Here is a 17,983-nt window from a genome sequence, read left to right on the forward strand (position 1 = left end):
GGATATGAAAAGGAAAAGTCGACAGATGGACCTCACCTGCAACGGGAAAAGCCAAACTTTACAGTTCCAGCCACAGTCTTACAGTGTTTTAACATATCTAAATTTGTGTTAGAATTATATCGCAATCATAGGTCTCACCCACCGTGAGGACTGTTAAATCTTCTGTTATTTAAATTTGAATATAATTCTTTTTAATTCAGTTTTATTTTTTCCACCTGTAGTATCTGGATGTTGCAGATACTGTCATTATCAACGACTGCATCACGCTGTGTGTGTTTCTGCATGTTGCTCTGCCCGTGTGTTGTCTGTATGTTGCATATGATTCCTACTTGATGTGGTTTTGAACATGAGCCAAACAGCTCACAGGCAGCTGTGACAGGTGTCTCCCTGTAGTGCTCTCATAAACACATTTGGCCTCTGAGTTCAGCTTTTTTTTTTTTTGTGATATCAACCACATTGGTAACAAGTGAGTGACACCAGTTGGACATGGAATTATGTCAATTTCTTTCTCCATCTTTCTCAGTTTGCTAATCCCTTAAATACAAAAACAACACGTCACCAGCTGGGTTTCCACACACATGCCTCTCTCCCCTCCCTTGCTTTCTTCCATTCCTCTTCCATCTATCCTTTCTCTGTTTGTTTTCATTCCAGTGTTATAGGTCTAGTGGCCGCCCCAGATTACATGTTTCAATTGCTCAGTTGGCAGGTTGTATTTAAAGTCAGACTAATATAGACCAAGCAGGACTGAATCAACTCAGCGGACTTCATTCACTCCTCTCATTCAAACAGCTGTGTTTACCTTTAAAAGTCAGAAGCCACTAAACTCTGGACCATTTCATTACTTCTTTTATCCACTAAGTAGTATGGGCACTAACTTTACTTTTAAGATAAAGTAGATCTACAGCAATCAAGCAATCCTACAGGGCCTAGTGAAAGTATTCACTCTCCTTAGCATGTCTCCTATTTTTTGGCTTTATAACCTGTGATTTCAGTGGATATATTTTAGGAGATTGATGTAGTGGACTTGACCAAAGATTTCTAAAAATAAAAAAAGTACAAAATAAACCTATAATGAATAATTGTGAAAATAATTAAAGAATAAAGCTAGTTGTTATGAAAAGTTCAGTTCTAGTCTGGTCTGACCAGAGGTTCTTCTTCCACATGTTTTCAGAGCTTTTGTGAATTCCAAACATCTCTTTTTGTTTTCCTCTCAAAGACATTTCTCTTTTCCACAAAGACCATCTTTGTGGAGTCTATTGCTTAAGTGTTCCAATGGACGGACACTTCAGTCTCTGCTGTAGAGCTTTGCAGCTCCTTCAGTCTTACATCCGGCCTCTTTGCAATTTATCTGATTCTTTCTGTGAGTTTTGGTATTCTGCCCTTTCTTAGAAGGCTTGTTCTGGTGCCATATTGTTTCCATTTCCTAATGACGGATTTCAGGTGCTCTGGGATATTTGATTTTGATATTTTTTTTCTATAACCTAATTCCAGTTTGTATTCTGTAGAACTTTTCCCCTGATCTGTTTGGAGAGCTCCCTGCTCTTTATCGTGCTGCTTGGTTAGTGGCGTTACAGATTCTGGGGCCTTACACAACAGGTGCATATATATTGTGATCAGGTGACATTTAGATTGCCTATAGGGTGGTCTGATTAAACAAAAAGTGCGGCCTCTGAATGTATTTGGCAGCACCAGATGTTGATTTATGGCTTCCTAACAAAAGGGACAGACAGATATACAAGCACTGCTTTCCAGTTTTTATTTTTCAGAACTTTTAGTTTCCCCTCCCCAGTTTGGACTACTTTGTTTAGATCCGTTACCCAAAATCCCCAAATGTATCGATCTCTTACTTTTACAAGACACTGAAAGACTACAGACAGATAGAGAAAAGCCAGTAAAAGGTCATTCATGGAGTGATTGTACATGAGACATAAAACAACGAAACATTTAGATATATATTTAATGACCTTTAATGCAGTTCAGGGTGTTTAAAGAAAAAAAAAGTTCTTAAATGATCATTTTTAAGAGAAGAAAAATGCTCTCTACTTGCCTTAACATCAACAGCTGGTCATTATTTTGAACTCACTGAGCATCTGGATAATGCATATTTGAGTGACAGTACTTATTCACATCAACTTTGACAAACTTTCATCAAACTTTCAGGAAGTTTTGATGGTTGCTTCAGAACTTAAGTGTTTCGTATGACACACAAAGACTGAAATTTGCCTCGAGGTAATTTGTGAGGCACTCTGAGATGGTTTTCCGTTTTATTTCATTACAAAAGAAGAAACATTTAAAACAGATTTTTGGCTCCAATTCTAGGTTTTATTATAGCATGGCTGGTAAATCAGGGTATTAATATGTTTGTGATAAAATCTGCGGTGAGCGGTAAGCTGAGGTTTCCATGACTGTTTTCCACTGAAAAAGGCTGAGGTTAAAAGCCATCATAAGCAGGAGATGTAATCAAATGAAATAGAAATTGAGTTGTATTTCCACGTGCTGCTTCTATTTTCAGCATCTTCACTCATCCTGCAATTATTTTCTTTCCTCTTCTTTTGCTGTTCTCTCCCCCTGGTCTGCGCATGTTTAGCTTGTGGCACAGTTTGTTCATCATCTGTGGAAGTGATTTACCGATGTCAAGTGGTAAATGTACTCTGCCTCATTTGCACTTGTCCTGTGGTTTTCAAAGGAAGTGTACCCCCAATGGTATTGTACGCAGAGCACAAGTGGATAATGTATGATGCTTTGGTGAAGGCCCCCTCATGTGAGGGCCATGTCACAAGTGTTCTCTGTTATGTTTTCCCTTTTTCCTTTTAAAAATGCTCAAGGCCTCATTTGATAGAACATTAGCGGTTGAAGTAATTCCTTAGAGTCTTTTCAAAACCACCACATTTCCTCTCAGAGCCAGGTTCTGGCAGCTGTTTTTTAGTTTGGCATTTTACTATATCTCTTGTGTGTTGAACTTTGCAAAGCCTCCAGCAGAGGAGCACTGCCCTCGAGATCTGAGAGCAACATGAATTATTACCAAGTCTGCTTTGTGGACTCTGCAACCTTAAAAATAATGCAGATGGACCCCTGCAGATTCCCAAATGTGTAAGCAAGCTTTGCATTAGTTTCTCCAACTTCTCGGGCAACTGAAACCCATTGATGTGAAAACTGGAAACAGAGGTTTGTTGCTAAAACTGGAGCACGAACCTACCTGCAAGGAGGGATGCAGCAACTCAGCGATAATTTTCTGTAATGACTCAAGTGTGTTCCTTGCTTTTTGCAAGTATTTAAAAAAAAAAAAAAAAAAAAAAGGAACTGGAACTGGATCAGCATGCCCTATGATAAGCTACATGTTGACACAAGGGGAAAAGAAGTTGGACATATCTGTGAGTTTTGCTATATTGTCATGTATTAAATGAATCCAGCCACCCTTCACGGTATTCTTCATCTACTGATGAGCTTTCTTTTTAGCTCTGAAGATTGCTGTAAGTGTAAATCCTTGCCTACGCTTTCTGTTAAAGTGAACAAGTGTGTCATCCAAGAAAAAGGGCAGCCAGTGTATGCAGAGTGGTAAGACGTTACAGCTGCAGTCAGGGACCAGTTTCCCTGACGCATATTCTGAGGTGAAATAGAGGGGATCAATATCATTGGCTAGTCTGCAGACAGGCGCTTCTCTGCTTTGTAACACGGTCACGTTGGTGGCCTGAAAGAGCAGCATTGTGCTGACATTACTGAGGAGGCTGTGTCTGAAATTACAGGCCTCACCTGGCTTGAGTTTGCCTTTTAGGATGTTGTGTGTGTGTCTTTGCCTGTTATTAATCCTTCTAAGAGTCCTTTATGCCTAATCCTATATGTTCAGGGAGTTTTACTCAGAACGTACTGTTTATGCTTTTAGTTTTTGTTAATTAGAGCAGTTGAGATGAATGTCAGTTATCGCCTGAAAATGCAGGTCACTGTGTTCTTTCTGGTGAACTATAATGCAGTTTGGCGGTAGTGAGGATGTAATCCTACCCTGTTACAGGAAATGACCTCTGAACAAAACTTTCACAGGTTTTAGAAAAGAGCACTTGCCATTTGATATTCAGCTGCAAAAAACTATTTTAGGCTTTACCCAATATTAGTAACCTCTTTTTGTTGATTTCAAGACTTGGTGAGTTGTGTGAAACAGCAACCTGTTTTATAATGCTCCTAAATGTCTGTTGCTGTGAGTCATAGCAAACCATAATTTATTCCATACGAAGACACAATTTTTATGTGATGTAATCCTGAAAGCCTTCACAGCGACACACATTTCTTTTGAGGAAACATGAATTGACATGTGGGATTGGCTTCACTCCAGCAAAGTCATAAAAAGTCACCAGTTTCTTTCCCACAGGATGATGTACAGCAGTTTTAGGGTCACCTGTATCTGCAACAGTCTTTTCAGTGCTGCTATCAGCACGTATTGAAATTACAAGAAAAGGAAAATTTGGCATCAACTAAACTAGACCTGATACAGAACGTGTTCAAGGAGAAGTTTCTGTTGTCCTGTGGAGGCTGTGACTTAGATGATCAGACATAGTATTGTGAAAGAAATTACCTTTATTTAACAAACCACCAAGCAGTGAAGTGGTGATGAATGTTTTGCTTAGGAAGCATCTTCGCTCAGGTAATGTCTTTAAGTAAGGTGTAAATCTTTTACACATCGTTTACTCAGACTGTCTCACATTGTCAACAAAACATTTCCACTGAGAATCTTTTGAGTAATGTATTAAAGACTCAATTACAAAGATTTTAAGCACTGTGTGTGTGTGTTGTCCTTCAGGTGGAACAGCAACTTCTTTCTCTAAATCAGCTTTTTAGCTCTACATAGCCGGTCTCATTCCACTTTAAGGCTTTAAGTCTTCCACTGAGGACCTGGCCAAGATCCAATTTGAATGTCAGCTTAATGCTTTGCAGTTCCACTTTGAAAGACTAGCTATTGCATTTTGAAACAGTCACGGATACGCTTTTCTATTTTTCTGATTGGATTACTTTTATTATTTATTTCACTCCAGTAAGTGGAGAAGACCTGCTTAGCCTTGTGGTCGTGTCAATGATCATATTCTCGTGTGGCATACGATGGATACTTGTGTTATAACTGACTTATTGTCAGATAAAAGTTGCACTAAAGGTTGTCCAGTCACTCTACAGCAGTTTAAAAAACACAACAGCAAGTGTATGTTATTTTCATTGCTGTAGACGGTGTTTCCACTGAAATATTAAAGATACGATCCACTTTAGGTTGCTGGATTAAGCTGTTTAGATGATGGGAATCAAATCCCTGCTGTCATAATCCTCTTGGGAATGCTCACATACAAATTGTAGAGCAGATGCCTGTGAGTATGTGTTTGCGTGTGTGTGTGTGTGTGTTTGTACACACCTCATATGGGTCTTGACAGATTTTACTCAAAATGCAAAAGCTCAAAAGTTCAGTGTCCAACTGCAGTTAAGTTTGCGATGTGAAAACAATGTATTTTACTGGTGATTCTGCAAACAGTTAATCAATTTAAAACAATGATAAACAACATGTACTTTCATGTGATACAATACACCTTATTTCATATTCTAAGGTTTTAGGTCATTGAAGGTAAAAAAACATAATAAAAATCAGCTGAGCTCCAAACTTTGACAGGGCCTTTGCAACGTCTTCATTCTCATATATTTTTGTTAATTCTATTGTAGATTTGAGGCCATGCTTGGGATCGTTGTCCTGTTCTATGACCCAATATCAGTTAAGCTTTAGCTGTCAGATGACCTCATATTTGAACCTAGAATTTGCTGGGATGTCCACTGCAGGGAAGATTGGCATCTGTCTTGAATGTTTTCCAGTTGTGAATAATCTTTCTCATCGTAGAACAATGGAATCTAAATAGTTCCTCCCCAGATTTATTGGCAGCAACAATTGCTACTCTAAGATCATTGCTGAGGTCTTTCCTCCTTGGCATTGTAACAGACACCTGAATGCTCTAGAACAGAACAATGCCCTGCTCATTTAGAGCTGCTCACACATCCTGGTGATCAGTTATTTGAGAGCTTTTGATTAGCAGCATCTCGCTGCTACTTATCATCTTAATTCCTTAGAGAGCAGCGAGGGTGTGCTTAGTTTTTCACACACTGACTCAGCATTTTGGCTCAGTTTTTGTTAAATAAATGATAACAAGCGTTATTTATCTAACACTTTTCATAGCTGCATCTTAGACTCTATAAATGTAAATAAATAAGTGTAAATAAGTAATAACAAGTGTAAACTGTAACATGTCAGTTCTTGTTGTTCATCTGACATTGTATTTACTTCATTTTAAGATCTGGTAAGTAAGTTTTTTTATTTTGTCCTGATGTGTTAAAACTTAGAGGGTTGTACTTTTCACATGACTATATATGTGAAAGGAATCACTTTTAGTGATGAACCTGCAGGAGAAGGATGACCCGACTCCTGTAGTTCCATTCAGGTCTAAGCTTTTCCGAACCTCAGACCATTGTTTTCAGCTGTAGGCAGTACAGAACCAGATATTTATTATCTGCCGCATCATAAAATAGGCAGCAATTTGCCATCAAGTTTGTCTCATCAATAAAAAAGTTGATCAAATACTGGTGCACAACTTTTGCTGCTAACTTCAAGAGACCAGTAAACTCGAGTTGGTTTAATGGCAACAGCTGATGAGATTTATGCTCATGTTGGTTTATATTTTGCAAAAATGCCAAGTGTGAAGTTAGCTGACTGTACAAAGCCGCTGTGAACTCTCTAGCACATTCAGAAAACAAAGAATTTTCTCGTTGAGTCAGGAGGGACGAGTGTTCTGGCTCTGGCTCTATTAAACTGCTTTTAGTACTGTGGCTCTAATGATAGTTTGATGGCACAACAGTCATTGAAGCACTGAAACTCAACAACTCTAACTGAAAACAAAAGCGCCCTGAACCGCCACTGTCAGATACACACAACAAACTGGTTGCCACAGCAACCTTGCCACCAGGGACAGAGGAATGTCTGGCTGGAGTTGAGAACCAGCAGTGCTCCAGGACTGTATGTGTCCTGACACAGAGGGCCGCTTCAGTTTGAACAAAACACCACATAAAACCACAAACCCGTCTCCATTTGCATTACACTAATGGTCCCCTCTCATGGAGTGACTGGAGGGATACGAGGGTATAGGAAAGGGGAAGTTAGGTGTCAGAGATGTTTTGATGCACAGATGCAACCCCACTGAGAGAATGTCAACCATTGCATAAGCACTGAGATGAAATAAAGGCATGAATATTGGATGTTGAAGTAGTGTAGTGTTAACCTTTGGAAACTCCGTCATAACCTGTGTTCTCTATTACACTGGGGTGTTTTGGCAACCAATTTATATTACTGGTATTTAAGTGAAAATAGTTTCAAATCATGTCAAAAATGATCAGTTTACTTCCTCAGTTATTCTGCCCAATGTGACAAACATGTAGATAGCTGTTGAACAAGGTAATGTTAAATGTTGTTCTTGTATGGGACATGCCCCATACATGAGCAGTCCACAGATGAATTATTTAGCATCCATTTTAGTTTCCCATAACCTGACATTTATGCCAGATGGACCCCTGCAGATTCCCAAATGTGTAAAGTTGAGTGGTGATAACTTTGGTTTTAAAGCCAAGACTAGACTGATGGCTGGAAGGACTCTCTATATGACCAAATGATTAATATAGTATAACCCTTGATGAGTGGCAGAAATTACCTTTATGTACCTGGACTTTTCTATACTACACACTTTGATTTAAATAAATGGGAGGGGGTAGACGAGATGATAGAAAAACATGATTAAATGATCAAGAAAAATCCATCCGGTGTTTAAAAATGGCTGAAACAAAATTATGTCTGGGTCGAACTATGAGTAGAGACAATGAACAACAAGAAGGAAAATGTCAGATAGCCAGAAAGTCTATGTTCTTTAGCTTTGAAGTAAATATTTCATATCAGGGGCCAAGTAGCAGTTACTAGCAGCTGAATGTTTAAAAGACTTTGTAAAGAAGACATGTCAATTTACTTATCCTGTAACACAGAGGGGGCTTTTCTGTAACAAGATTTGTTATAAGGTGCATTTCAAAAGCCAAAAGACAAATCAAATGTAGATTTTTTTTTAGAGATCAAACATGTAAATCTCAATTTCCCAGATTGAGCAACTGTCACTCAACAGTATGTGAATGACCTTTATGCATCTGCTACTATGCTGAGAGGTCTTATGAGAACTGTTTGAACTCTAGTTTCATGTGTTTCTGCATGATAAGGAGTATTTGCTTTGAAGCCAAACAAAATCATAAAATCATCTAGTACTGCATACATCCAGTCCTATATATTCATCCAGCCAGCTGTGTGTTTTTGTGCTCTTGCAGTAAGTATTGTTGTCATTTAATGTATTGTGTCTGGGAATTCAGCGGATGACTGTGGTCTGAACATGAGGATTAGCCACAAACACACTCTTTCCCAGTTGCATGAAGCAACCAATTAGAACACAAGCAGTGGGTTAACCACACAACCAATCCTGACACGGCTTGTTGTGGGGCCAGCCAATCGTCATCCAGCTTCATGGAGCACTTTTAGGACAAGTCAGATTGACACCCAAGGAGGATGTCTAATCTATGATTAACACAACTCTTCCTGAGTTGCTCTGTTATTACTCCCATTCATGGCGTCTCTCTGAATGTTCCCACATATTTTACGCTTCCATCTTTCTGTCAGCACTAATGTCATGCTGACTCCTTCCACCTATTTTAATCTATGTTGTATTATTTTAGCTACGTGACTTTTGATTTTAACCATCCTTACATGCAAGTTTTCAAAAGATTGTCATGTGTGGTATGCAGACCTTTGTACAAAGTTGTAAAAAAAAAAAAAAAGAATTGTGTTGACATAATTTCTTCGGTCTTCTCTCTCAGGCTTTTAAAGAGGAGTTGGAATGCCTGATCCAGGAGCAGCAACGAAAAGGGAACAACCCGACTGGACTGCTGGCCCTCAGGCAGATCGCAGACTTCTTCATGGCGAGCTCAGTGGCTGGCTTCAACACTTCCCCTCTTAGTAAGTTCTTACTGTGCTGTCGCCCGTTGCCCCCGACAACCAAACACTAAGATTCAGCAGAACGTGCCACCGTTGCCTACAGTGCAGCCACTGCTGGATTGACCCCCAAAAAACAAGAGCACAGCATCAGTACTGGATGGCAGAAAATCCATATGCTTTGCGGGCTTGAGGGCAATAATGCTCTTAGACAACCCAACTCCAGACTCCGGAAGTGCCGTGAATATTTCTGGGTTTTGATCCTTTGTGAGTTCTGTCCAGGAGTCCATATGTGAAGTCTGCTTCCAATCAGAGCTGTGGAATGCGCAACTAATCAGGAATAAGACGTCAAAGATGATAGCAGTTAATTTTTGATGCCTCTTTTAAGATACCCATACTAATGTCCAAGGAGGGATGGACATTAAACAAAGTAGGGATTGTTGTTTACATCACATCACAGTGTAATTTCGAGTTCTGCCAGTTGAGTCAGATGCATCATTAGATAAAAATCCAGATATGGTATACAGATGTCTGACCCTGAGTGTCACTGATATTATTAATCCAAACTTATCTGTCAGCAGCATTTGAATCTATATATTTTTTTTGTTTCCTCTTGATTTAACTGGTAATTTAGGTCTGGGGATGGTCACTCCCATCAATGACTTGTATGGAATGGAATCCTCCACGATGGTTAAAGGCGAGAAGCTGACGCGCTGTAAACTGGCCAGCCTCTACAGGCTGGTGGACCTGTTCAGCTGGGCGCACTTTGCCAACTCCTACATCACAGTAAGATGAGCACAAATAAAGTAAAAAATAACACATGTACAATTTCTGACTGTTCACACAACATTTTGATCAGTGTAGTTAGAATGTTCTTTACTCAGTTTAGATGGAGTTTAATCAGTTTTCAGTGAATATTTATATCGAAAGGCTGCCCACAGTTCTGTAACTGTCCTCATCAAATTAAAAAGATTAATTTAGACTCTTTTGATTTTCCTTAGGGCCGAGTCAGTAAAGAACAAGACCACATACTCATCATCCCCAGAGGTCTGTCATTCGCTGAGGCTTCTGCATCAAATCTTGTAAGAAATATGACCTGTATGCTCTTCTTACTAATTCAATTTCTTGTTGCAGTTTAAATAAGTTGTACATTTCCATCTGTGTCAGTGTATTGCCGATGCTTTTTCACTTTGCCTTATCAGCCATTTTCTTCCTTTGGTCCTGTGAATTGAAAAATAGCGCTTGATTTCATTCTTTCCATGTTGGTGCACATGTATTTGTCTTGTTCGGTATCACTGACTCTGCCTCTCATATTGACTTTAGTTAAGCTGAAACCTACCTGTACTCTGTTGGCAAATATTATGGACTGCTCTGGTTGTTTGTCTCTGTAGTTTTGGTTCAGAGAGTTCACTTGTTATATTTCAAATAACTGGGTGTGTTGAGTTAGTACAGTAGGTTTAAAATAGTCGAATGGCAACACTGTTCCCCACCACCTTAACTCATTCTAACTCCGAATCTATTTCTATCTCTTTGTTTTCTCTGATTTTCTGACTGACTTTGATCTGTTTATTTCAACTTATTCAAATTTTACAAGTTTGGACAAAAATTAAGTGACTTTTTCTCTGTTAAAACTGTCTTTGTGCAGTTGCTCAAACACGTTGTCTTTAACACCTGTGCAAATATACACCTGTGTAATGAGACTGCAAATGTAGGTGGACAGCTGTTACACTCACTCTGGCAGGTTTCACTGTTTGACCTGAAGCTGTAGTTGGCAGGCAGTCGTATAAATCTGGAATGAAGTTTGGCTCTAATAAAGCCTTGTGTCTGGCTGAGTGATATTAAGTCATGCTTGTTGTGTTCTTTGTTTCTTTGAGGTCTTTTTAGATCATAACATCATGCCATTTGCATCTCACTGGATGTTCAGATTGGCTTTGATTTTTGTTGAGCTGCTTCCACCAGTAACAAGAGAAAATTTGATTTCTGGCTGTGTACGAGGGGGAAAAACAGTGTTGAGTAATCCGCCTTTAATGGGAACCTCTATTACCAGATGTCCACATGAAAATTCCCCAACTAATTGATGATGTGACACAGGTTTTCTGATAGTTGTATTGAAATACACACGTTAAGCTCTATCTTATGAAATATGTTTCCGATTTATTCAAAGGCGGAATGGGCAAAGTGGAGTTAAAAGATCTAAATATTTAAGCATTTCGTGGATGTTTTCTTTCCTGTAGTATGAAGACGATGGTAGCAAAACATTGTGAAATTAATTTGTGCATGTGTTTGTCTGTTGCACATAATTTTAAATAAAGATCAGGTAATGACTGATTATCAGACAGAGGCTGCAGTCATATAGACAAAGCAGAGATTTTGTTAGAACAGAAATCTCTATAGCTAAATTAATTCAAAACAACCTAATTTGTGTTAACAGAAGAATAATAACTTTTTTCCTTTTTGGGTAAATTTAGATTAGCTGTCTGCATGTAGACATTGTGTGAAGTTTAGGTAACATCTTACTGAACTTCTCAGCCTCCAAAAAGCTTAATTTAGCTCATATTAGTTAGCTACCTCAATATGACAAATATGTCTAGATCCTTAAGTAAACAGTCCCAGATTATTGAAGCCATCATTCAATAACAAAGTAATTATTCACCAAAAATACAAAAATAGAAAAGCAGATCATGTTGGTTTGCTGCCACCTATTAGCTGAAAGAAAGGCTAACAGCTTAAATGTATTTTCCTTTGCTCAACCGTATGGTGTCATATATGTGGGTTACATGAAAAGATTTTACTAATGCTGAGTCTGTGTTGCCAAAACTTCTATTTGCCACTTTATAACAAACATAAAGTCAAGGTCATATCCTTAATGAAAGAGAAGGTTTAACTTGCAACCTAAAGCAGTAATTAAGTTAAACAAAAATTTGGAGCCTGTAGCTTAGCTAGAACTAAAGCTGTCACATAGCATCATCAATCATGTCCCAGATAGTTAATGCACAGTGAAACTCTTCACCCAGCTTCGAATCATAGAAGAAAGCAAATCAAAATGAAAATTTGGCTCATCAATTATTTGTAATGCAGATGCAGACAGAAGTCTGGGACTTCCAGATTTCATTGACTGTTTTTAGTTTTTGTTTTATTTCCTGTCTGTCACAGCTGTCGTTATCTGTCTCTCTAATCTCCTCCCCTACTTCTTCTCCTCTTTCAGTTTGTTGTGATCCATTGAAGTCTCTAGTTACATGGTTGAGTTCAAGTGTTTAGAGAAGCATGGAGATTGATTAAGAGGAAGTCATCCAGAATAAAGACTCTGGGGGTTGTCTTGGGGTCATATGGATGTTGCATCAGAGAAAAAGCAGGAGAGCAGTTTGCTTTGGTTTGTTTTTTATGTCCTCCTCCCTTCCAACATATTTCGTTTCAGCTGTCAGAGCAGTCAGCTGCTGGGTTTTTGGTTCATTTAGTTCACTTTGAGTATACTGAAAAATGTCCTATTTGATGTTTTCACTATAATATAAATAAGACTACCTTGACATTAGAGGGTCAGAAGTCAAGCTATTCCATTTGCTTAAACTGGAATTATCCTGGAAGATAATAATGGATTTAATATTCAGGTTTCAGCTGTCCATGTGTCTACTTTAGGCCCTACTCTCCTTGTCACCTTCTCATCACCCTCTTATTCTCGACTGCATCACATTTCAGATTCTTTCTGACATGCCCTTTGGCATCTTTTTGTAATTAGAAGAGCCACATTCATCAATACCTCCCAGCTGAAACGCTATTTGATGGGCAGACTGCAATTTGAAGGACGTGACAGGGTGAACTAATGCAGCTCTGGGCATGTGATGTAACCCAATCGATGTTTGATCGCCTGCCAGCTGGCTGTGGCTGTGTGGAGACTAATATGGCGGTAGTTACTTACGCTCGGCTAGTACCATTCACTTACCTCTGCTGGATAAAAGATCAATATAGTCGTGTGGCCAAACATCCATATGGCCGTTAAAAGGCTGAGCACCAGATAGGACACGTCCCTGGATTTTCAGCCTGAGTTTACCCAAATATGACCAGCAAACTCAAATATGAACACTGTGAAGATTTTCCATTCGTATCTAATCACCTGTGAAACTGACGTCACTGAAAAGAAATTTAAGCATTGATAAAGGGCTAAATCATTTTTATAACCCTGATATGTTAGTGAATGTGAAGTTAATGTGATGGAAGTCACTTTCCCTTTCTGTATTTTGTAAGTCAAGCAGCTCTGTGCTGTGGGAGCCAGCCCAACCGTGCATGCATTCAAGTCTTCAAAACTTCACTTTTCAGCTAAAAAGCTCTGTTTTTGCTGAGGTAGTTATACAAGCTACTTAAAGGGCTTCCAAATAGGTTTTTGGTTTTGGCTCGCTTTGTTTTGCACTAAAGTTCTCCTGCAAATGCGCAGCACCCTGTGGTTTTGTAGGGACATGCGATGCATTTCTGAATATATGGGTGTAATTGGTATACTGTACCAACATAGAAAGCAGTGTTAGTAAATTAAGCTACCATTAAAGGTATTCCTTTTGTTCTGAATGCATTTAAAGACAAAATGATGAAAAGTGAGTAAAGAGATGTTCTCAGTCATTTGCCACATTTTTAAACACAGATCCCAGCACAGTTTTTCCTCCCTTACAGCTACATCCAGCTCAGTTTGTACTGGCTGTGATATATTAGCATCAGGCTCAGCCTTTCCTATCCTGGTGGATTTTACATTTTGAAAAATAAATGTGAGCTGATATGTTTCTGGTTTGCATCACAGAGCAACATGTGGTTACAGTGATGTACAGGGACTGCAGGCAGAGCTTTGTTTTCAGGCTGCAATCAGTTTTATCATTGCTCTTCCTTCAGGTTTTAGAGAGAAATCTCTCCAGTTACCTCTCTTTCTGACTTTTCCACAGCTTATCCCTTTCCTTATGTCTTCTACCTCTATCTTTGCCTTTAAATGTTTTCCCTCCTGTCATGTAATCTAATAACTGCTAACTGGCTGGTAATGAAGTTGTAGAAGTAAAGGACATCATGTCCACTCCCTGACCATATTATGTTTCCTGGTAACGCTCCAGTTCATTTCCTTGAGAGGAGCAGACGGAGAACAGAGATTGTTGATAATGTGATTTCTGTCGTCACACTTTGAACTTGTGTTAATGTCTGCCTTGTTGATGTTTGGGGGTTATTAACTATGTTTATGTTCAAGGGGGTGGATCTGGTTTTGTGTCAGAGTTTATCGTTTGAGAATCTTGAACTGTTTTGTTTTACAGAATTTCTTCCCTTGCTTTTTTTTACAGCCCTTCCCTCAGGACAGCCATTATAATGCTTTTGTCACATTTGTGCAGCCTGAGTTTAAGTGTCTTTAATCCAGTTCATAGAAAAGTTTGGGATAAAAATGAATGGAGGTGTACCACAATTAAAGCAGACACTGACTGTGACTCTGTCCTCACATCCTCAGGTGAAGGTGAACATCATCGGGGACGTGATTGAGCAGGGTTCCACCAACCTGAGGATCGACCCAGCGGGTTTCAGCCCCCATGCTGCTATCTACTCCATGCGTCCAGATATTCGCTGCATCTTACACGTGCACACTCCTGCCACAGCAGCTGTAAGTTTACTTCACACCTAAAATCTGTGTATTCTGTTTCTGCTGGGTGCTCAAAACTCATCTAGAAAGGTGACATATGTTTCCACTTTTGGAATGAGTTCTTTCGGGGAGATGGATAGATCTTAAGAATGCAATTATATCACAAAGATAAACGTTGATGCCTTAGCCTGAGTAATAGCCTTCAAATTGCTGCACAGTGTAGAAATTAACATGACAGCAAAGAGGCTCTTCTGTGCTGTGATGAAAGACTTTCCTCACATAGAAGCATCCAGGGAAGTTTCAGCTGCATACCCAGATGAATAAAACTGCTCTCTTCTCACCTTTCACCTCCCATAGGTGTCATCTATGAAATGTGGCATCCTGCCCATTTCCCAGGAGGCGCTGATCTTGGGTGATATCGCCTACTACAACTACCAGGGTAGCCTGGACGACCAGGAGGAGCGCAGAGAACTGCAGAAGGCCCTGGGGCCAACAACGAAGGTAGGAGGATCAAGAAAACTCTGCTCTTAGCTTCCAATTGGACTGTTCTCATCCTTCTTCAAAGAAAATAAGATTAACACACTTGAATTTGTTGTAATTACCTTTCCCTATTCAAAATCTGGAGTTAAAACACTTTGAATATTTTCAATTATTTCAGAATTTTATAATTTTCAAAATATCTTGAACTACAATGGCCACCATTACATTCTGTGCACATTCTGGGTAGATGATGGCATGAAGTCGACAGTTAGTTACCATTTTAATAGTGATCCAGCTTTTACCAAACTGCAGTAAAAACATCAATACAGTTTCCAATTGAAAGGTAATAAGGAAAGTAAAGCAAGTCTTCACTAGATAACACCTTTTTCCACCTTTTTGCCACCTTTTTCCTGATGCATTTGCTGCATTTGTCAACTACTGCAAAAGGGAAATGGCTCATGGGTGTTGCTTGTTGTAATGAGAGACTGAAGCTTTGATATAATTATGTCCCATTGATAGACACATGAGGTCTGCTTTCACAGAAGTTTAACACTGAAAGCTGTTTTATTACCATCGCCATTGATATGATTCACTCCTTCCGTTAGGGATTAAACCTGAGAGTTAATCTTACTCTCAAACACTGACTGTGTTCGCCCTCTGTCACATGAATGAATACCTTTTTAAATCAGAACAAATAAAGTAAATATAACAAAATTAACCACAATTTTATCAGAAATTAACAATTTTAAAAAAGTTTAAAAAAAACTGACTAGAAGTGACAGGATTTTCTCTGGTGTCAAAATAAAGACCTCTTGAGTCTTTTAAATACCTGACAGTCAAAGCCAGTGTCAATCTAATAAGCCATACAAGTCATATTAGTCGGGGTACAGTTTAAATAATTTGGTCCAAAGAAATCAAATATTCAAGGGAAAAGCAGTTCTATATCTTGTTCTTGATGCATATAGAGAAAATAACATCTAATTATGAAAATGTGGTGTATTTGAAATAGAAAGCAGTTGTGCATCCTGTTGAAAAATTTGCTGTGCTTGCATTCCTTCATCATCAAATGGATTCTTATTTGGTCTTAGGTATAGATGTGAGTGTGTACGATTCTCTGTCTCTTTATTATAGAACATAATTGAATATGGAAAATGTTTTTGTGGTTACATAACCATTCAAAGATATTAAAAGCGTGTTGGACGGGGATAAAACAGCTCTGTTTGATCTGACGGCCTTAATGTTTTTGACAGTTGTATATATGTGTGTGTTCCAGGTTTTGGTGCTGAGAAACCACGGTGTGGTTGCTCTCGGGGAGACCATCGAAGAAGCCTTTCACTACATCTACAATGCCCAATATGCCTGCGAAATCCAGGTACACACAGGCGCAGAGCCAACTGCAAACTCCAGCTCCCATTAGCTTCTTAATGCATTCATTAGGCCAATGGGGCCGCAGTTGTCCCTCTAAATCCAATCTCTCCACAGCTGCTTTCACACTATTTTAACAACGCTCTGCAACTCATAATCTCCAGCCATGCAGAAAATGTTGGCAAAACACAGTTTTATAATCAGGCTACTGCATGTTTGATGAAGGGAGTAACAATCTGATGTGTTGTTGATGTCGGTCCAATGTAGCACTTAGGAAAAGGTGGTGTTCCTCATATTTTTGAATGATGACAGTAGAGATTTCAAGATGTCTGAAACAACTAGAAGAAAATACTGATCACTGATGAAGCATCCATTTCTGGCTCCTATTAAATGTCATGCTTATATTTCATGTTTCAGTCTAGATAATCCTTGCTGGTAAGAGTGTTTTATTTTTATAATCTTGAATGTTCACTTGAAAACATGGTAGATTACAAGATGAAGGGTTGTCTCCCCTTTCTGTAACACAACATACTAAATCTCTTGATTGACACTCGCCGGTCAAGCAAAAAAAAACAATAATCCATCCTACAAAGCCCAGCTTAATATCTATAAATAAATCCCTTCAGACATGTTTGTTGTATGGTATGCACTATATATTCTGAGCTATGGTGGCGTTACGTTGAGGAGTATTTCATTTTGGTTTTGCTAAAATGACGTCTTTCCTCGGCACAAGATGCCTAATGTTTGTTGGAGCTAATTCTCCTTTAAGTGTATGATCTAATGGCAAAGATGGCCGATGAGGGGAAAAAAAGACCTTTCTGCCTATATTGCGTTGCATAAGCCATCAATGATCAATAGCGGCTCACTTGCTTCTCCCCATGTCCAATCTTTGTGTTTTTAGGTGAATGCCATCTCATGTGCTGGTGGGGTGGACAACCTCATAGTGCTTGACCAGGAAAAGTACAAATCGCGGGTGTTCGCCGTAGCCTCAACGGCGGCCGTCAATATGGCCGGTCAGTACAAGTGGAAGATCGGCGAGCTGGAGTTTGAGTCTCTGATGAGGATGCTGGATAATCTGGTGAGTCTGTAGGCATCAGAAGTGATGATGCCTCTTGTTGATCAGACATTTAGCCAGAAAGTTTTTTAATTAAAACTAGGGTCGGTTAGCATGAGCAGTGGTAGCCACAGTGAGAGAAATGAGAAGGGCACCACCTACACCAAAATAAGTGACAATGGAGAAAGTAAGAGACACAGCAGTACTGCTGGTAAGTTAATAAGTTAAGTTAAACTGACTGGGAATCTTTTGGAATACATAAAATACTGAAAGGAAAAATAAGACAATTTAAGAAATAAATTAGTATTTGTCTTAAACAAAGATATGTGTGTCAAAGATTGGGGAAAAAAAGCAACTGCTCAGTCCTTGTTGGCTGCTGATCATGATCAGCAATTATGGGAAATCTGGAGATTGTAAATGTGTCCCTCTGTTCTGGCAGTCTGTCCGTCCTATATCATTATTC

At 39.1% G+C, this 17,983-nt stretch overlaps 1 protein-coding gene across 5 annotated transcripts in view; it reads left to right on the forward strand.

The window, feature by feature from the left end:
- Window positions 1–17,983, forward strand: part of add3a (adducin 3 (gamma) a) — a 96,681-nt gene that overhangs the window by 65,337 nt on the left and 13,361 nt on the right. For all 5 annotated transcript variants that reach the window (XR_011915361.1, XM_072384526.1, XM_072384527.1 and 2 more), the window contains 7 exons: window positions 8,914–9,052; window positions 9,663–9,814; window positions 10,030–10,110; window positions 14,493–14,642; window positions 14,979–15,122; window positions 16,375–16,473; window positions 17,368–17,544. Coding sequence is in view for 4 of the 5 variants with exons in the window: in XM_072384526.1 (XP_072240627.1) it covers window positions 8,914–9,052; window positions 9,663–9,814; window positions 10,030–10,110; window positions 14,493–14,642; window positions 14,979–15,122; window positions 16,375–16,473; window positions 17,368–17,544 (942 nt within the window). In the remaining variant the exon portion in view is untranslated. The remainder of the gene's footprint in view (window positions 1–8,913; window positions 9,053–9,662; window positions 9,815–10,029; window positions 10,111–14,492; window positions 14,643–14,978; window positions 15,123–16,374; window positions 16,474–17,367; window positions 17,545–17,983) is intronic.

This window comes from Leuresthes tenuis, unplaced genomic scaffold (genome assembly GCF_036924035.1).
Source record: "Leuresthes tenuis unplaced genomic scaffold, fLeuTen1.0.hap1 SCAF_4, whole genome shotgun sequence".
Classification (NCBI taxonomy): domain Eukaryota; kingdom Metazoa; phylum Chordata; class Actinopteri; order Atheriniformes; family Atherinopsidae; genus Leuresthes; species Leuresthes tenuis.